The sequence below is a fragment of the Chelonia mydas genome, chromosome 7 (genome assembly GCF_015237465.2).
Source record: "Chelonia mydas isolate rCheMyd1 chromosome 7, rCheMyd1.pri.v2, whole genome shotgun sequence".
NCBI lineage: Eukaryota > Metazoa > Chordata > Testudines > Cheloniidae > Chelonia > Chelonia mydas.
This window is the reverse complement of record NC_057853.1, coordinates 71,045,032-71,066,578: the sequence shown is the minus strand read 5'-3', so window position 1 is coordinate 71,066,578 and position 21,547 is coordinate 71,045,032. Positions and strand designations below refer to the sequence as shown.

Here is a 21,547-nt window from a genome sequence, read left to right as displayed (position 1 = left end):
GGTTCTGGTGCTGCATATACTGCTGGATAATGCGTGTGGTGTTTAATGTGCTCCTAATTGCCAAAGTGATCTGAGCGGGCTCCATGCTTGCTGTGGTATGGCATCTGCAGAGAGAAAAGGCGTGGAACAATAGTCTGCCATTGCCTTGACGGAGGGAGGGGCGACTGACGACATGGCTTACAGGGAATTAAAATCAACAAAGGGGGTGGCTTTGCGAGAAACTGAATGGCCCCCTCAAGGATCGAACTCAAACCTCAAGGACAGAACTCAAAACTGGGTTTAGAAGACCGTTGATTTCACGGAGGGAGGGAGGAGAAAATGAATACAAAACAAATCTGGTCTATTTCTTGTTTTGAGGCACTTCATCTATCTTTATACATCTTGCTGGCAGCAGACTGTGCAGTACGACCGCTAGCCATTGTCATCTCCTGGGTGCTCAGCAGAAGACGGTGTAGTATGACTACTGGCCATTGTCTTCTGCTGGCTGCTGATTAAAAGACAGCACACTGCCGGTAGGACTGAATTGCCACGAGACGAAACAAGGGAAATGACCTGGCTGAGTCACTCCCATGTTTGCCCAGGCGCCCGATTAAAAGAGCACCCAGGACTACGTCGATGACGGCTACCAGTCATACTGCACTGTCTGCTGCCAAAAGGCAATTAACTGCTGTTGTGTAGCAATGCAGTACCACGTCTGCCAGCACCCAGGAGACATACGGTGACGGTTAGCTGAGCGGGCTCCATGCTTGCCATGGTATGGCGTCTGCACAGGTAACTCAAGAAAAAAGGCACAAAACGATTGTCTGCCCTTGCTTTCACGGAAGGAGGAAGGGAAGGGGGGCCTGATGATATGTACCCAGAACCACCCGCGACAATGTTTTAGCCCCATCAGGCACTGGGATTTTTACCCAGAATTCAAATGGGCGGCGGAGACTGCGGGAACTGTGGGATAGTTACCCATAGTGCAACGCTCCGGAACTCGACGGTTGCCTCGGTACTGTGGACACACTCCGCCGACTACATGCACTTAGAGCATTTGTGTGGGGACGCACACAATTGACTGTATAAAAACGCTTTCTACAAAACCGACTTCTATAAATTTGACCTAATTTCGTAGTGTAGACATACCCTAAGACTTTTCTCCCTGTTCCTCAAAGCAAGAAGCTCCAGCCAGGCCTTTCCATCTGGTTGATGTGGAAAGACCCATCCCAGGGCCTTCCTAGCTCTGGGTCTCCTGCAGGAGCCTTCCTGCTCCTTGCAGGTCTCTTGTCCACTGGTTGATAAGGCCCCTCTTATGAGAAGCATCACCTTTTATCTGAGGATCAGGTGACCTCCAAGCAAACACCTAATGCCTAGCTTCAAAAAATCCATCATCTGGGAAGGCAGTTTAGACCTGGTATGGATGAGTGTAAGCGCCAAACCCCTTAAAGGGCTATCTCATCCTATGACATATGTAATTTACATTGTGGAGCTGTGTTGACATGGCTAGAGAATGACTCAGAGAAATACACATCTCTACATTCTAACTGCAGAACAACTGTTGAATAAGCAATTCTCATTTGGGGGGATAGTGATAGGAAATACTGTGAAAGATGTTGCATCTTATACAAACTTACAGCTTCTGTTTCTTCTTTTCTATCTACTTTTAGGATCTGGATTAATTGAATCCAGGAATTGAATGATTGCTTACATTCAACTGTGAATATTTGTGCTTTCCATATTTAGGAAGTGAGGAGATGCCAGCTAGGAAAGTGATTGAGGACTGGTAAGTATTACAGTTCATTCCTCATCTTCATAGACCTCTCTCAAGGACAATAAAAGACCCATGGGCTAAACATCAGCTGGTGTGACTTGCCATTGCACCACTGACTTCAAGTCAATGGAGTTATGGCATTTTACACGAGCTAAGGATCTGCCCCCAGTTCTGTCATGCCTCTTTTTTGTGGTTTTGTATTAGAGCAACAGCATTCTCTAGTGAGGAATCAGATGTGACCTTTCCAACTCCTGTTAGTCAGATTAGCCTTGAACAGCAATTCCAACACCCATGACAACAGCCCAGGTGCAAGGTTATTGATGAGTATCCTTTAATCCCCTCAGATCCATTTCTCCATCACTTCATTTAGAATCGATGAATAGCAAATCTTCCGTTGTCACAGTACTTGTCATTCTGTAATGTATAACAAGCATGGATAAAGGAGACCGCATTGGTGCAACGTATTGGTTTTTTATTACATACAGGATACCGTGCAGTGAGACAGAGATGGATTTGCTGTCAACTTGAAAAGTGAAAGCAAAGAAACAAAAATCCTCTGTTTCCTAGCCTAGCAGCATTTATATTAACAGATATAGTACATTACAAATTTAAACTACATAAACACACACATCATCTAGTAAAACCTAACTAACTGAAACACATTATTGTTCACCTTCATTTACAGCCAAATTAGTTAGGTTTTACTACCTTAAGCGGGGGATGCACAAAGAGTAATTTTAGTGTCCATTACAATTTTACTATAACAATATAGTTAGCACACTGTCATATATTGTTTTCCTCCTCAAATCAGACTTGCTTGATATTAGACTGTTTTTAAACAGCTTTTGGGGAATAGAATTGGGAAACCAGATCTATTCAAAGTTTCGGGGACTTAATAGTATTGATTCAAGACAGACGTCGTGTGTCCAGGTATTTTACAAGTTTCTTCACATAACCAGTCCAATATGTCTTCACCTGATTCACCAATATTGGACCTCTCTTGTACCATATTCATAACAAACTATGAGATATGAGGATCCCACATGACTTCTCCCAATTAGATTGAAGCCCCCAAAATATTTCACTTGGCAGCTCAGGCAGATTTGAACCTACTGTACTATTGCCCATTTCAGACATATTCCAATTCATGCTACCACCTTCAGACAGCAGCAATGTTTTCAAAAGGAAAAGTGCTCTGGTTCTCAAGAGAGCTCTACTTTTAACATATTAGGTTAATTAACACTGTATCCGGTTTGAAAGGAAGTCTGTTTTATCTCAACTGCAAAGATTACAATGCTGATTGAAACATATTATACTAAATGCTGCATTAGAAGGCAGTTTGGTGGTCTGGTTTATGAATTTAGGTTAGGATGTAAAAAGTACTGTGTTCAAGTCCTAGGTGAGCCATCAAGAAGTGACAGCTGTGCTGTTGCTTTCATTCTAATTAAAATATAATTGATCCACTTTACTTAATAAAGAAATGAAGGAATCACCACTACCACCACCACAACAGTTCATTCTGCCAGAGTTTAAGCTAATAATAAGGCTGTAATATGATCAGAATTTTAGCCACCATTTTCAATACTTTTACCTTGTCTTCAGTGTCACCAGAAGGTGTGTTATATTTTGGAGTCAATAGCAGACATTCAACTAAACTGTTGATAGAAGTATAGTGTTATTTTGAGATTCACAGAAATGTGTTATGGCTGCTGGGTCATTATAAACCAGATTCAGATTTACACTAGATTTGAAATATAAAGCAGTTGTCCTGGATAATTCAAGTATTTCTTGTGCTTACTGTATTCAGCTGACATATTTTGGGCCTGATTGGCCCCATTAAGTTAGTCCAGTTCTATGCCTTTGGCACTCCATTAATTTCAGTAAAGCTGCACTCGTCTAGAACTGAAATAGTGTAGTGGTGAATCAGGCCCAGTATCCTTGAGGACCATTTGTAGCTTGTTTGGGGTTCAGTCCAAATGAGGAAATTAGTGACCAAGGGCCAAGATTAGCAGCTCAAATAACTGGTCACGGGATTACAGCACTCATGGTTTGTCTTTCTGCTTTGTGTGATCTATTGTATGTTGATCAAACAGTACTGGAAAAACATTTTGGAGGGAGAGAGAAGACTCTGTTTCAGCCAAGGAGAGACTGAGTTTTCTGTATGTTTAGTGGAGGATAAATGTTAAGTTGTTGGCTGGTTGCAGAGGTTAAATGGTGGAAAAGTTTTCTGTGCGTGTCTTTGGATTCAGAAAAAATATGAGTGTGTCTACATTTTAAAGGAGTCCTTTGTCTTTCAGGTGCTGTTCAGACAGAGTGATGCTGCTCAATTAGGTGTTGCGGCACAGAGCATGCCATCGTTTAACCAACTCCTTGGGCTTGCTGATCATTTCATTCCAGTGTTCCAGCTCTTTGCCCCTCGTGTACATGAAGGGCCCAACCACTACTCGACCCAGCAGGTGGGTTTCTGAATAGAAAAAAAAGAGTGTGGTTAGTGGCCAGCACCCTTACTATGTTCTGGTTAGATTCTTACCTCGGGGTGGAACAACAGCATTTCTTTTACTGTCTATAAAAAGAGAGAATATTTTTTAAATCAGAATTTCCAATCAAAGTGTGTGCTATAGATCTGGGGATATAGTGTTCTCTCAGTGTACACACACATTAAAGATGATCACCCCTACCACGGCAGAGTTCCCACCAGTGACTCGGCTATTGGGAGCTATTGCAGGCGGCGCACACCCAGTCAGATCAGCTTCGGCCTGTTCCATCACTTACAGTGTACTGCCAGTCAGAGCTACAGTTCTGGGCAGACCGATCTTTATCTCCTCAAATCCTTCCACCTAGAGATGTATTTCAAAGATGTGCCCTACCACCAAGTTGGCTAGGATTCAGACCAATGTTGGAAGGTGAAAGTCTTTTGGCTCATGGAAGAAGCATATTTAGTTAGTGGAGCATCTGACTGGGAGTCAGAAGATATGGGTTCTGTTTCTGGCTCTGCCAATGACTCTGAGACAGTGGGCAAATCACTTAATTGTTCCAAGCCTCAATTACCCATATATAAAATGGGATGGTCATCTGAACTTGTCTCACAGAGAAGTGTTAGTGTGTGTAAAGCACTTTAAGATCCTCACATAAAAACGATGATACGTTTACATCTTAATTACAATGCAGGCCATTACCCATCCCCCAAAGCCAGTCCATTCACCTAAACATTTTATATGGTAACCCCATGAAAGCTTTTGTGTTTCAATACTGAATTCATGCTTGGGCTAGAGAGAGAGCAGAATGCCGCTGCTAATATACAGAAATTGACTAGATTGTAGCAGTTCTGGTGCTGATTTAAAGTTTCAGTTAATCTCAAATCTTTGGAACAGGTTCCCTCCTTCCCAACCCGAATTTCAAATGACAGACTGTTGTCTGTCTAGATTACTTCCTTACTGATGTTGCTGTAAAGCAAGTATTGGATTTATGAGTATGTGTGTGGAGAATTTCCAAATGTCATTCTAATATCATATTAGAAATCTAATATCAAGGAACATTCCAGATATATCCAATCTCTGAAAAATATGTAAGGAACATACCCAAACAGACTAGTGAATGGCTCTAAAATTATTGTTTTTCATTTTCCTCACGGTGAGACTCAAAAATGTACATGATTAGAATGCTATAGAATGAATGACAGCTAACATGAATTGTATTTAAAACCATTTTTTAAATGCCAGCTCTTCTAAGCTTTCTTCTGGTGGTTTAGTCATCTAAACAACAGCTTCTGAAATACCTGGCTGCCCATTAGCTCCTGATGGTTATCAGTGCAGGTTACTGTGACTCTCCTGTGTTTAGAATTATCAAGAGTAAGCCTTGCTTTGCTGCAAATGTACAAGAACCTAGGAAGAGCTTTAGTATATCTCAGATATAGTAAATTCTGTTTTCTTACTGTCTCCCTCAGCACTCTGGAGCACAGAGAGGCTCAGGCTTGCTGTATCCAGCTCCGTCTGGTCTGCCTTGAAGCTGAAGGTTTCGTTATAGACTGGATTGGGAGATCCCAGAACAGCTGTTGTCTTTTTACATTTAATGAATTTATTGTGGTTCATTAGGGACACTTTGATATACACACCTGAGGTGAAAAAAAAATTCCAAGGAGAAGAAAACAACAGGTCAGCAGCACTTGAGAGAAAAGGGTAAAGATAATTCAAAACAATTTCATGATTTCAGAAACTATATTTAAAACAAATTAGGTCATAAAACTAATTAGATGAAAGCCTAATGATACATGCAGAAGGATGGCAATATGCAATGACATTATCTAGTGAGTACACTAACTATCTAGACCCTCATTCAGGAAGGCAGAATCCCTGTTCAAGACTGCACTTAAGCAGATAGTTAAGTCTCATTGACTTTTTATCCTCCCTTGAGTGGATGGGTAAATTTGCAGAAGGTATTGGCAGTTGGGAAATAAAGAGGTGTCTGGTGGTGGTTTAAAATTGTCTCTTTGGTTGGTTGATTATTTCTCCTACAGACAGTGGTTCTCAAACTAGGGCCGCCCCTAGTTCAGGGAAAGCCCCTGATGGGCCGGGCTGGTTTGTTTACCTGCCGCATCCGCAGGTTTGGCCGATCGCGGCGCCCACTGGCCGCGGTTCACCGCTCCAGGCCAATGGGGGCTGTGGGAAGCGGCGCGGGCCAAGGGATGTGCTGTCCGCCCTTCCTGCAGCCCCCATTGGCCTGGAGCTGCGAACCACGGCCAGTGGGAGCCGCAATCGGCTGAACCTGTGGAGGTGGCAGGTAAACAAACCAGCCTGGCCCGTCAGGGGCGTTCCCTGAACAAGCGGCGGTCCTAGTTTGAGAACCACTGTTCTAAGAGACCATGCAAAATAGAAAAAGAAGGGTGGGGTGGGGAAAGAATAGCAAGAAAAAGTCTTCCTTGCTTCCTGTCTGGACTGACCCTGCTCCTCAGTGGTGTTCAGCCAACATTTGAAAATAAGAGCTAAAGCAGCCTCTAAATGATTCCATTTTCCCTCTTCAGTTTCAGTATTCACTGGCAAGCATAGAAGAAGGTTGATCTTGGTGGCTAAACAGTAATGTTTTCCTGAGGGAGAAATAAGAGCTCCCCTGCTGCAACTGTTTGTTACTCCCTGCCACTCAGGCACACCATCATTTCCAGTCTTTATTGCAAAACTAATTAAAAATATGCTAAGGCTGGTCCTGAACAGTCTGATTCACTGGGGAATGGTATGGGGAGCCCAATCATCTTCAGAGTAAGAACAGAACCCCACTTTCAATTAGTAGTTTTTGAAGATAAAGTTTAGGAATTACCATTTTGAGTCAAACTCAAGGTCCGTGTAGTCCAGTATCCAGTCTCTGAGGGAAAGGGGCAAAAACGCAGCAATAGGCAAATGTAAGATAATTCCCCTCCACACTCACCCAGCATGGATCTCCTCCTGGTCTCTGTGGTTAGGGATTGACTTAAACCCTGAAGCAGATGATTTAATATCCCTTCCAAAATGTTGTTATAATTCATTATGATAACTGGATATATAATAATTGGATATTCTTGATTTCCATATAAATATCCAGTCTCTTTTTTAATCTTGCTAAATTGGTTTTGAGTGATGTAATTTCTCAATTCCTTTTAGCTCATATCTTGGTTTTGCATGAATAATGTTCTTTGATCAGAAAAACAATTGTTTTGGTATCGTGGATTATCCTTATAGCTAGAGAACCAGCTTTTGAAGGGACATTTGGAAGTTCAAGTAAATTATAGATGATGTTTTAGATGCTCTGTGACCCACTGTAGATAGTACATGAGATTTTCATCTATATGGACCTGAGTTCAACTTAAATCTCAGGTGACTTATTGATCCTGCTCCCCTTCAAATCAATGGAAATCAGTGGGTCCAAACAGGAGTTTGGAGATTAACATTTTAGTCCTGGTTTATCCACATCACAAACTTAGTTAGTCAGCAGTTTCTGCTCAAGAGAGACCATGGATTTTTCAGAGTAGGTGGCTTTTCACCCAACGACTGAGGTATGTTGATTGTGGTAGGCCTTGGCTTAAAGAAGTTAGCCCATAAACTGCCTGCACTAAGCCTGGCTCAAGCTACTCCTCATTTACACAAGCACTAAAGTCACTCAAGTTTTAATCAACCAGTAAACATTCCCTTATTGGCCTATACCTTGCTATAGAATTCAAAGCCCTTGCTCTCAAGATCAGCTCTTTGGGGAAGGGACCTTTTCTTTGTTCTGTGTTTGTACAGCACGTAGCACTCTGGGGCCCTGGTCCATGATTGAGGATCCTAAGGGCTATAGTAATACACATAATCATAATTAACAACAATCAGTATGGAAACAGACAGCCTATAAACTGTAAGAGCCTTCTCAATCAAGTTCTTCCCTTTAGGATTTGCCAGAGAATCTGCAGTCACTAAGTCAGCTGTAGCAGTGGGCATTATCAAAGGAAATAAGGGCTGTTTGTTTAAAGATCTTTAAATTTTAGCCATTTATCCTGAGGAATTGCTTATTGACAGCATTTCCTTCCTTCCTTCCTCCTGGAGAGCTTCCACAGCCCTGTCAGTGCACTGATTACTGTAATAATGTGCAAGAGCCTGGCATCAAATTAACACAGTAGCTCAATGGCCGATGTGTTGAAGGAAGCAAATTTAATCTGACTCTTACTGCTGCAAAATTTAAAATCCTGCACTTTGGGCCAGAGCAGAGATGAACTGTGAGAGGAACGCTCGTGTGTGTGTGTGTGTTTGTGCGTGCATGTGCACACACAGAGTTCACACACACACACACACACACACACACACACACACACACACAGAGTTCACACATGTTGCAGAACCCCTGCCTTAGCCTCTTTCAATATCAGGACCCTACATTCACCTCATTTGCAATTCATCTCCCGGAAGTCAGTTTTATAAACATCCTTATTTTAGCTAGCTGTTCGCTGTCTAGTGCCCATTTATAATAGTTGTTTTCTGCCTGTCCATTATTTACCTCTTACTGCAGAGGCGCTGCCTATTAGGTCATGACTTTGCTTACTAGAAATATGGGTATTTTCAGTGCTGCTCCTACTGTACAACTCCTCTTACAACATTCCTGGCCTAAACAAGGCAAATTCATCTCTAGTAATGTTATAAAAAATTTTGAGAGAGCATTCATTCTGGGGTTAATAGCATGAGTCCCACTGCCTGGATGTTTATAGATATCTTGTACAAAGACCGTTTATCTCCATCAATGAGACTGTCACTCTATGCACTTTACAAATACAGCTACTGAAGATCTCTATAGAGAAAATTAAATTGTACTCAACTGTAAGAGAAAATCTTTTACATTGATATGGCTCCTTTTATCCCCAATCGCTTCACAAATCACTAGAGACGGACACTGTTGGATTCAGAGATGTATTTGAATATCCACCAGTTCAGGATGTTTGGATCTGTGGGGTTTTGGACCATTCTCTACATACATCAACTCTGAAATGCAGCCCCCGTCTCCACTTTTCCCCCAGACTGAATGACAGCAACCAGCTGATATTCACTACATAAAAGGATGTTGGGAGAACAAAGCTTGGCCAAGGACACCAGGCCAAACCATTTGCATCCACAGGTAATTGCAGGCACAATCCCACACGCCTCCTTATTTGTAGACACAATATTATGCCCCACAAAAATGGAGGCCCGGTTGAGACCTATTTCAAGGTCAGGCCCTACTTATCCAGATGTGCCAAACAGAAGCTTTGATTCACATTGGATCTACATACTGGAAAAAAGCGTGATTGTGCGCTCGCATATGGCCATCTTTAATTAAAGAGCCTGTGTGATTTTTAGCACTTGGAGATTTCAAATTATTAAAAAGAACAGGTATGATGGGACCTAAAACTAAGGGAATGTCAGTGTCTTGCTAGCTATTACCTGAGCAGCAAACATCTACTAACAGACTATATTAGTGCTGTTACACAAATATGCATTTTAAACCTATATACATTTTTCATGCTTTGAAAGTTCAGTGCTAACTGTATACTTGTCCAAAGCCATGTTTCCTGCCTCCTCTATCTGCTGTGCTTTTTCTTGCCATCAATCTTTGTCTTGAGCAATGGACATGTTCAACAGATTTCCTTGCCCATTGAGCCCTAGTCTGCCTTCAGTCCACATGCTGAAATCCCAGGGACATCTCCAAAATGGCCCAACAGACCTTCCAAAAATCATTTGCTTCTGGTCTGAACACTAACTTCAGAAATACAGGGTTTGTCCTGGACATGCTCTCTCAACTGTAACAGCAGATTCACCGGTGCAATGCTCTACCCGCAGCTTCCTTAGGTTGTAATGGAGGCAAAGCAGAAAGCAGGACACAACAGGATTTGCTAAGTGTCTTGCCTTCCTTTCATTTCCCTCCTCTCTGCAAACCACTTTCCCACCCAATGAATACGCAAACAGCAAATATCCAAATCTAGTTAGCACCGGAACACAACACAGTTTGCTTCTGTGCAGAAATTAAATCTTCCTGGTGTTTGGCCGGTCAGGGGAGTCACTTAACGTAAGCACTGGGAAGATGGGCCAGGAAGAAGCAAACCAGAACAGGAATCCAGGGGTAGTAACAGAGGAAGGTAATACTCACTGGCAATCTCTCTCTCATCCTGGAATTTTAATCCCTTCGCTCTCAGCACCACTACAGTGAGACGGCCCAGGTAGTCATTGTAGCTGAGAGAAAACTGGATATCGCCGTACTCTGAAGGAGGCTTTGGAAGCGGAAGGTCACTATTAAAATGCATCTAAAAGGCTTTCTTTTCAGTCAGATATATTGGAAAACAGTGATTTCTGCAACTTTAGGAATGGGACATGAATTCTAGCATCTCTGAATTTCACTGTTAGAGGTATTTGAAAGGAACAATCCAACATTGGTATAATTGCCTACATAGTGATTATTGCTCTATGGTTCTTTGCAGGAGATTCTGACTTTATCCCCTCCCACTGAAACCTGCTTGCCCTTATTCACATAAATAGTTATTTACATCAGTGAACAGGATTTGACCCTTCTTTCTGGATCCCAGTCTCAGCTGTGTCTCTTATCCACCCAGCGCTATCAAGGTGTCATTTCCCACCCTCCACCCTTATACACACTCTCTCTCTCTCTCTCTCCCCCACCTCCCTGCACCCCCACCCTCCAAGGCAGGAAACCATCTCCTCCTCCTCCCAGTCCCCCAGCACCAGCAGGAGTAACACTGTAACCCTGCACTGTTCAGTATGAAGTAGTCTTAGAATTGTCACTAACCAAGCTTCTGGCTTTACATAAATGGTGGTCAAACCGTCTTGATGTGTTATGAAAGTGTTACCCACTGAGTCATATTAACACACACGAAAAACTCCCTGAAGGCTTGCCAGCAGCTTTCCTGCATTCCTATCCCTCCTCCTAATTTGGGATACAGCATCGTTCATCCTGCTTTGTCCTGGGCCTTTCTTGTGTCCTCATTAATTCATAACAGAAGCAAACAGCAGCAGGTGTTTTTTCATTTGGCTTTTACGCCTCATCCTAGCCGTTGGGGAGATAGCTGTGTGCAAATGCAGCCATTTCATTCCTGTGCTAAATACTCTGATGAGAAACATTAAAGTGTTATAGTGCTGCATGTGACACCGCCTCCTCCACAGCGCATGTTAGGACCCCTGGTAAACGCTAATCCCCTATCTTTTAACAAAAACAATCCCATATTTGACCTTGCCTTCCTCTGCCCCATCTGAGCCCATGTGCGGGTACTACATATATGTTCTGTAGAACTCCCTAGTCTCCCCTGTAAGCCCATCACAATGGGAAAGCTCAAAAATACAAAACAGAGTGGTATTTGCCTAATGAGTTATTTGCCTAATGAGGTATTTGCCTAATTAGTTGCCTACCTCCAAGTTTTCTGCTTCTAAATCTCTCCAAATTACTAGTTTGCTGTCACCAGTTAATGTCTCATTTTTCAAAGGAAAAATCACTTGGCCTAGGAGATGGTGCTTTTTCTGTTTATCGACATGGTAGACTGAGAACTTCAGAGTCCGCTGACACAATGTCTTACTAGAAACCTGTACAAAAATAGGCAGAACATTTCAATATAACAATGTAATTTATTACATAGCCCTGCAATTTATCATTACCACACGTGTGATGCATGTATCTCTGAAATATTTTAGGGCATGTAGTTTCTGTACTTAAAATAGGATATATATTTATATTTCTTACAAGCAAAATAGCTATGATAATCTGCATCCCAGTATGCCCACTGCTTCTTCTGGGTTTTGAGGTTGTATTTTTCTTTGTATAAATGCACTGAGAACTATAATAAACGTAATATATTATAAAAAAAATCAGAAATTAAGATGCCAGTATCTACGCTACTTGAGGCAAAATGGTGTAAACTAAATAGTGGAGATGAAATATCAAATGAGATTTGTTTGACTTAGCTTGTAAGTTTGTTGGGGTACGGGACCATCTCTTTTTTGTGTTTTTTACAGTGCCTAACATAAACACACACCCCTGCCTGGCCCTGGCAGTGCAAATAATAATAATAAACTGCCTCACAGCCAGAGGGCGTTGTGACAATATATGTGCCGGGAAAGGTTCGCCATGAGATGACACAGACCTCCTGGCTGCACAGCCTAGTGATCTTGTTTCCCTGACATCCAGAGTGACACATCAGATGTACCATTCCAGTTAAAAGGCAAGTACCTGAAAAATAAAATTTTCATCAAACTGAGGGTTGAGGGTTTTGCGTTTGGTTTTGGACTGAAGGTAACGCCTTTCATCAGGCAGCAGATAAATTTTCACAAAGGGACTGCAGGAATCTGTAGGAGGCTGCAGTTTTCTAGCTTTTATCAAGGAGACGAGAAGCCTTTCAGCCTCTTGCTCATATTCCACTGAGAACCAAAGACGGCCAATGTTGCACTCAGGGAAGTCTGTCTCGCTCTTGTCTTCAGGGAACTTGTACAGCTCTGGGTTGATAGACCCTATGACATAAGCTCCAGCTTTGCAAAATAAAAAACAAAACCAAGCAAGTTAACCTCAGACTACAGCAGTATTTCTTACAGCTACTGCCTCTTTAGGGAAACATGTAAAGCTTTTATTTATTCAGTCTTTCTCTGTTTATAAATTCTGCCTTTGAATTCCCTTTCCCCTAAAGGTTGAGGAGAGTGTGTAGACTGATCTCTTTTTTCTTCTTCTTAATATTGTTATGGAGGCTTCTGTAGTGACTCTGCCTTGGACAACTACTGGGGGAATGTAGCTGCTGTTTGTTCCAGCCCTCCAGAGTGCAGCATGTGGTCCCTTCTGCAACTGGCCACGCCTGCCCCTTGTGGGAGATGCTAGCACTGACTGGACACTAGCCCTGAGCAGCTCTTGTGTTGTCCCTATATTGAAGGGACTTGCAAGGAAAACTTGCTTCTTGTGCTCTACCCTCTCCCTTGTACAGCAGTGTAAGGGTGGCCCCACTCTGGCCCAATTCCTATCTAAACATACAGTACAGTGTTTGGGGCTATTACTGTAGAATACTGTAGTGTAGCTACACTTTGTGATATATATATATCAATATCACTCCAGAGTGTGGACAGATAACAATTGTAGTGTATAATATTTGCATAGCAAATGTGTTGCACAGTACTCAAGCTTCCTTTCCAATAATCTGTCCCACCTTTGCAGTGTCATCATACCCAAGGAGTGAAAAGAACACCGGGGCCCAGACTCCGGAGTCACGTAGGGGTCACTGTCCTTCTGAACCTGCTCTCCATTTGTCAGGTTAATCCAGTCTCGCCCATGAAATTTTGGTGGAATGATGAACGGAACGCTTCTAGTTCTGCTCAGAACAACAACAAACAGCTCTTCCAGTTTAACTAAGGAAACCAAACTCAATCAGAGAATAATACATTTAGTTGTAGTTCCATAGTTTTGCAGAAATCGTTTGTAGCTGCATTAGTCCTTAGGTGGATGTGATTGATAATGCAATACCCCTTGTTTCGCCCATATAAAAATCATAGAAAGTTATTTATTTGTATGAAGGTAGCACCTAAAGGTCCCAGTCAGGGATTTGTGGCCCTCACTATGGCGGGCACCTTACATACAAGTAAACGTTCAGTCAGATCCCCTCTCCTTATCTTTAATTAATGCTTCAAAGAAAAAAAATCAATTGAACTTTTTTGTTTTAGAGATTGAGATTGAGCAGATCAGTAGCTCTCCAACTTTTTCAGTCGACTACTTCATTAGCTCATTAATTACCTTCCCCCATATCCAAAATTCCCACTGCTTGGCTCTTAAAATGTTTCATTCTAAGGACCACCAGGAAGGGCTTTGGGCCATGGATCAGAGTTTAAGAACCAACAAAGTTATCCATGTTCCAAGTCAATTTGGTTTCCCCACCTTTATTGTTAAATTATATTTCTTTATTTCCAATGTATATAATGTATTACTGAACTGAGGTTATAGTAACAGTCACTTACCCTAAAGGCATGAATCCCACAGCATTTTACCTTTCCTACATGATTGATTTCTCCCCCTCCCCGCATCATTTTGGGTTCCTGTCATACATTGTCCCACATTTGGGCCTTTGGCAGGTAGAGAAGTATGTAGCTTGATAAACAGTAGCCCATAAGAAGAAGGAGATGTCTATTCACCTTATGCTTTTTGGCTGAATTACCGAAGATTGCTGGCTTAAAGTCTGATCCTCCAGACTGGCATCTGGATGTGTTGGTGAGACTGAATTGGGGAGTTCCTCATAGGAAGGTAGGAGGCATATCTTCTTCCAAAGCAGGTACACTGCTATTCCAATAAGGATCAATAAAAGGATTGCTCCTATTACACCTCCAGCCACAGCAGCTACCTGTTCTGGTTACAGGAAAGCATACAAAGTGGGATCATCAATACATATAGGGTTTTTTGGATAGGAATATTTAAATTTAAGAAGATGCTCCTAAGACTAAGAGCTTACAGTTTTTTGGTTTGCTGAAAGATTGATGAGAATGGATTTGCTTATTTCACTATCAATTATATTGGCTGAAACTTTGGAAATAGAATTTGACCCTCAAGAGTTTTCTTGGGGGTCCAATCTGAGACTGGAATGAATTCCTTCAGAACCTAGTGGCCATCACAAACCCTCACCATCTTCCACTCCAGCTGCAAAGCACATTTCTTTGACCTGCCTTCTCTAACACAAATATATAGCAACATATAGTTAACAAAAACCTACCAAAACAAAACATTCCCGTGGGTAGAGGATGGGAGAACCAAACACCTGATAGATATTAGTTACATCTCTTAATACTCTACTGGAAGGTGATCAGATACTTTGGTGATGAGCATGGAATAAGAACCTGCATGGAATATAAGTAAATGCCAAAGCTTTCTTATTTTTATTCCAATTATCATGAGAGATCTTGTAGTACTCCCATTACAGGAAAAACAGGCTAGACAATAGAGGGTGAAATACCAGGCATCACATTATACCATTACTTTGATTTGTTTCCTTTTTCTTCAATGTTCAGTTGAGACTGTGTGTCCAAATGAAGAAAAAAGCAAAACAGAGTTTAAAAATGAAACAAAGCAAAGAATCTTTAGTACAAAGGAGGTTTAGAAACACAACAAAACAGAATTAGAGGATACGTATGTTTCCTGATCTGAAAAGATCAGCTCAGGCACGTCATCTAAAAGTTGTATCCTGAATCCTGATTTCTTAAGATAAAAATGAAACCCTGAGAGAGCAGTATTGTAGCCAGCAAAAATGAAGATAATTTATCAAGATATCAAAGATGCTTTAAATTTAAGATGAATATGCAGAGATTCCTTGATGAGGATCTCTTATTCAGTAAAGAACAAAAGTTGGATGTTGATAATGGACTCAAGTCATTGGTATCCCAGGGCTACTTTACACTATCTCTGCTGGAATACAGAAGCCATAAAGAGACCATAAGGCCCCACCACCACCCAGACCAGGAACTCCATTGGAAATCAGAACCACCATAGCCAGTGCTATGCCACCCCAAGCGGAGTCTTTGGTGCAAGTGGTATGCCATGTAGATTCCTAGTGGGGAGGGATGCATTCCTATCCAGGGAACCTGGCTGTTCCTGGCTGCTGGAATAGTCTGGGGCATTGGGGGCATTGCGAGGTAACCCCTCAGGCTGCTGTAACCTGAGCTGGGGACTAAAATGTCACCCCTCAGCCCCAGAATAGAGGGAGGTGCTGAGGTGGTGGAAAGCCACTTCCTTCACTGTGGCCTCTCAATCTTCTTACACATAGGAACAAGAGCCCCCTAAATCTTTTAGTGAGCATAGTCAATGGGGCCCCTCATCCCTTCCCTTGTACAGCATTCCAAGGGCATAAAAGAGGGAGTCGCCACAACAGTTCTGCAATTCCTTCTGATTGCTGAAAGTGTGGTGAGCTCTGAATGTGCTTGGTGTCCTCTGTGAGGTTTCCTTGCATTTCCTTTTCTTATGCCTCACTTTTTGTAAGTGATTAATTTTACCGACAGAATCGCTTCCCTCCTAACTGCATCTGTTGTGTTCTCCTACTCCAGGCCTCCCCTTAGGCTTTTAACTCTCTCTTCTTTTGAAGGCTCCAGACAACCTCCTTCTATTGCTTTAAACCCCTTCCTTAAAACACATTTTTTTCTGCAAAGACTTTTAATGCTGATCATTGCAAAATTTCTCAAGTTCATGCTATCCCCCGGTGATATGTTTTGGGGTCACATGGGCTGGAGCCACAAAGTCTAGATCTGGAGCTGAACTTTCCCAGAGTTTGGTGTTATTTGAAACCACGCTTCTCTCTGATTTCTGAATTGTTCTGGCTGTATTTGAAGTTCTGAACTAGATTCTAAACTCTTTTTGTGATGGAAGAGGAATCCTGTCTTATTTGTACAACATCAAGCACAGTCTGCTTTCAGTAAATAATACTGGATAAAATATTTGTTCAGATTTTGAAGTGACCAAATAGTACAAAGCGTGTAAATGGTTCTCTGGTAACGATACTTCCACTTATACTTCACACATACATGTTATTTCTGAATTCCCTGCTCTTCTTTATCTCCTCCTGAGGTGTGGTAGAGGTGCTGTATTTAATCAGCAGCTCGCATGGCAATACAAGCAAAAACTATTCATTCAAAGATTTTTAGGGCCAGAAAGGACCATTAGATCATCTAGTCTGATCTCTGTGTGATTAAATAGAAGTTGTGATCATACTTCTTTTTTGTTTGTTTATTTTTTAATCTGCTTTTATATCTTCTCCTGCCTCTCAACCAACATATGAACTTTTCAGAACAATGAATGTAATCTTTTTCTTTTCTTTTGTAATCTGAAGAGAGTGTATCTAGAAACCAAAACATATCCAACCTATGATTGTAATAAATTGCTTTGGGAGACAGGAAACTCATTTGCCTGTTTGCTGTGGGTTCAAAGTCTGGATATGCTAAACTGGCAACCTAATTTCTTAACTGTTGCATAACTTTGAAGTTTGGGGAAACTGGCAATTCAGAAATTCGCTCTTGACCAAAGAACTTCTGTAGATGCACATTACCTGTTAGTCTTTGAGAGCATACTCATAAATTTCCACTGAAACAGTCATGTAGGTAAAACTGGCAAATGTGCAAATCTTTATCCATTGCTTTTTGAAGAGCAGAGTGAGAAGTGTCTGATGAAGGTAAGTCTTTTAGCTAAATTCCATGATAAAATGAACACTGGTAAAAATGAAATAGTTCCACAGGTGTAATATCTGCACTGCAAATGTTTGTATGGTTCATGGTTTTATTCTCCACTGTGATGTATGTATATTAAAGAAAGGCAAGCATTTCAAGGGCCATAAAAGCTTAACCCACTTATCTTCTTTGCTATTTCTCTGTTTTCAACATATTTCCTTCTCTCCATTTCCGAGCACTTACTCCTTTTCCAACTATCCTTTGTTCTGCTTAGGTAGCCTGCCCAAGCAGCCTTATCCACACAACCATCAGTGACAATAAACCAACAGGTGTTGTGGTGTAACTACAACAGCCATCCATGGAATGCAATGAAGTAAATCCAAAGAGAATGAGCTCTTAACATTTGCGCAAATTCAGTGAGATTAATTTGTTCACTGTTGAATCATGTCATTAAACATTTCTGACCCACTTGCCCCACCCACTGACAGCAAATTAATCTTTTATTCATATTTGGGTAAATCCACAGGAATTGTACTGGATTCAACAGACCTGCTTAGAATTCACCCATTTATCTAAAGCAGAATTTGGCTTATTGTCATTTTTTGAGCGGTTTGCCTTATTTGGTTAAACCAACAGCAGTAGCCAACAGATTAGGAGGATACAGTGTGGCATAAATCAGAAAGACAGCTTTTAAAATAGGTGTGATTGGTTGTGTATAAGAAGAAAAATGATTGTATGATTAAATAACTACCTATGTTCATGAGAAATTGGTGTACTGTATGTATGATATAGAGCATAGAAGTTAGAGATGGAAAGAACCAGTTACAACATTCAGTTAATCTCCTCCAACCTCTTGCTCTGTAAGGATGAGCTATCAACATATGTAAGATATTACCCTTGACTTTAGCACACACAATATTTTGATGGGTGGACTTTCTGTCTCCCTCAGGCTTATAGTCTCTTGTTTATTATTTGCAAAAATAGCTGTGGAAATAAGCTTTCTCCTCCTACCACTCCCCATCCTTCCCACCGTTCTCTGGTAAATCTGCAGCCTGAGAAATGACCATACCGATACCATACCAAATAAATTGTATTGTGGTTATACAGTCAGGCAGCACTGCCTCACAAATTAATTCATACTCAGGTCTCAGATCTGCAATGTATTTTCTCTTCATTCTCATTATAGTTTACACATTTGCCTTAGCACAAATCTGTATGACAGAAAAGTGCAGTGTTTTCTGAAAAATCTATCTGCTTTTACATTTCCTTCTTGGCTTGCTCTCTCTGCCTTACATGCATTATATACAACAGAATCTAAGCAATTATTTGATAGGAAAGCAATCACCAAGGGCATATAATAAAATCAAGTGGGAGACCTGAGAATTAGAGGGACGGTGCTTCATAGCTGGAGTTCTGGAGGAGAGGTGAATAACTGTATAGTAGTTCATGTTCACAATCGTTACTAGAGATGGGTTGAAGGAAGCTGCAAATTCTGCTTTGGATCCATAACTAAGCTCTTCTAAAGAGTTTATTATTCTATTTATTTAAGGAGCATATTAGCAGGATGGAGCAGGGCAGTCCCCCAGCACAGAAGCAATCTGGAGATTTCAGCAACTCAGGAACCTTAGAAAATCATTTGCCCGAGGAGCAGTGTGGACAGGGGCTGGATTTCTGAAGAGGAGGGAAATTTCAGTTCAGATTAGGTTCACAGGAACCTATATCAGAGAAGAGCAAGGATGAGATTGATGCAGGCATGGGGTGCTGGAGGGGACCTAGCCTGGTACTGACATGCCCCCTCTCCTAGGTGATGAATAGCAGGTAATGGTTTGGTATCCAGTCACCTGAGACATTGGGGAGGGGGGAGGTGAAAGGGGGAGAATAGCTGTGCCTGTGTGGCCCCTGCATACCAGGCATCGCCCTCTTCTTGGTGCTTGGGCAGCTAAGTGTCCAGCCCCAGCCCTGACCTCCCCAGGACTAGGGGTACTGGGGGTGCTGTTGCACCCTTTGGCTTGAAGTGGTTTCCAACATATGCAGGGTTTAGAGGTTAGTTCAATGGCTCAGCACCCCCACTGTACACATTGTTCCAAGGACACTGGCCCTAGGTGTGGGGCTGGCAGAGATCTGAGCCCCAAGTTACACCTGACTAGCTCCCCTTGGATTGTGCCCCACATCCCCCTCGCCGGGGGATGCCCTGGGCCCCTACAGGCCAACCCCGGCACTTACCAGACATGGGTCCTCAGCTGCTGGGCTGGATCCTTCGTCCCTCAAATTCACAGGCTCAGCCCCATCTCCTCCAGTCCCCGGCAGGGCGATCAGCTCCTTGTCTGCCCTTCCCCCGGCGGGAGGCGGGGTGCACGAGCTCCCTGCCCCCCACCAGCCCTCGCACGGCCCCAGGTGCCAGCTGGTGACTTTTTCCCCACGTGCGTCTTGTGTTCCCGGGCAGCAGCCGGAGATCAGGGAGCGGGAGGCAGCGAGTCCTTGGCCAGCTGGCCGCTGCTTCCCTCGCTCCTGCGGCCCAGCCTGCTCCTCCTCTAGTCACAGATGAGCTGCTCGGTATTTAAGGGCTGCAGGGACAATGAAGCAGGCTCTGCAGTCAGCTCCTGCCGCCCACCCCTGGGGTTTGTAGCATCCGTACAATAAAAGCACCAACATCAAACCGCTTCCTCTCTTGGCTTCCTGGTCCTTTAAGCTGCGCTCTTCGGCGGGAGGGGAGGTGCCTGGTTCCTGCCTGCTGCTGGAAAAGTCACGCCGGGCTTTATCGGGGCGATGTTTGTTCAGCTAAGAAAACCGCCCTAGTCCGAGTGTATTTAAGTGTACAGATATCTAGGGTTGTTAGAGCATGTTATTAAAAGGGATTTTTCTGCTCGCAGAGCGATGCCCTCTGCACTGAAAGACCTTGAAGGGCCCGTTCTAAGCGGAGCTGAGTTGAATAGGGCTCAAACTTCAGGGCAGGGCCTGTGGCAAGCCTGACATTCGAACCAAGGTTTTAGCTGGGAGGCAGGCTGCAGCGGTTACAGGGGAGTGGGATTTTGCCACTGACTTGCTGTGGGCATAGCGCTTCACCTCTTTGCTTCAGTTTCCTCCTTGTTAAAGGGGGAGTTAATTATTCCTACCCTCCTTTGCAAAGATCCTTGTGCCTTAGTGCTATAGACGTGCAAAGCCGTATGCAAGAAATGATCAACTATTTATGCATTTCTTAGTGTAAACCTTGATAGGCTGGTTCACTTGTTTTAAGCTCCATAAAGAACAATTCATCTATTATTTTTATTGCAGTGCATTTCACAAAGTTGAAAGGTGAATTAAGTCTTCTCCTTATCCCCTGGGCAGGCGAGCAAACTTTCTCATGATGCCCCACCTATATACTTCAGACAGGTCCTGAAGGGGCTCCCTGCAGGCAGAGTTCTGTTCTCATTTAACACCTTTATAAATGGGCTAGAAGAGAGAGAGAGAGAGAAAACTGCATAGTAATGAAATCTACAGTTGACACTAAATCTGGAGGAGTTCTGAATACCCCTGGGGACAAAGAAATAATACAAAGGGGATAGATTGGAAGCATGGGCATAAATTTAAAAAAATAGGATTCATGTTGGAAAAAAGTGAAGTCCCTCATCTAGAGGAAACTAACTGAAACACAGGGTATTAATTGGGGAGGGAGATAAAGGTGGAAAGCAGCAAGGCTGAAAGAAATCCAGGGGTGATCAGAGATGTCAAATAAGACTCAGGCCTCCAATTAATTTCACATAGATAAAACAGCCTAGCTTTCCTACAACTGACACTGGATTTGGACTGGCAACTTCTACCTCCTTATTAAAGGTGAACTCAGTGGCGTAGTGATTAAAATAAAGAAGTGGGTAAACTATATTTTCCATTGGAGAAGTGGGTAAACGCTATTTACCTGTGATTACCATCAACTATACTACTGGGTGAAATGTAATGGTTTATAGATTGTGAGCGCACATTCAGGGCAGGGAATGTGAGTGGGATATTCAAAAGAATCTAAATGAGGAGTATAAGTCCCACTAAAAGTCAATGAGACTTGTGCTCCCAATTCACTTAGGCACTTTTGAAAATCCCACGCCATGCCGTCATATTTGTTTGTGCAGTGACTAGCACAATGGTGAAGAAAGCAACCCTGACTGGTGTTTCTGGGCAC

At 42.5% G+C, this 21,547-nt stretch overlaps 1 protein-coding gene across 2 annotated transcripts; it reads right to left on the bottom strand.

The window, feature by feature from the left end:
* Window positions 1-2,204: 2,204 nt before the first annotated feature.
* On the bottom strand, window positions 2,205-20,100 carry LOC102942547 (synaptotagmin-15). Of its 2 annotated transcripts, XM_043552172.1 has the most exons (9): window positions 19,618-20,100; window positions 14,386-14,596; window positions 13,429-13,571; window positions 12,452-12,747; window positions 11,638-11,808; window positions 10,367-10,487; window positions 7,061-7,105; window positions 5,685-5,864; window positions 2,205-4,217 (listed from the first exon to the last, which is right to left on the bottom strand). In XM_043552172.1, the coding sequence occupies exons 1-9, from the start codon at window positions 19,622-19,624 to the stop codon at window positions 4,081-4,083; spliced, it is 1,311 nt and encodes a 436-aa protein (XP_043408107.1). In that variant the 5' UTR covers window positions 19,625-20,100; the 3' UTR covers window positions 2,205-4,080. The 2 variants fall into 2 exon arrangements, with proteins under 2 accessions (XP_043408107.1, XP_027685315.1); XM_027829514.3 differs by lacking the exon at window positions 7,061-7,105 and having other exon boundaries at window positions 19,618-20,097.
* Between the last annotated feature and the right edge of the window lie 1,447 nt (window positions 20,101-21,547).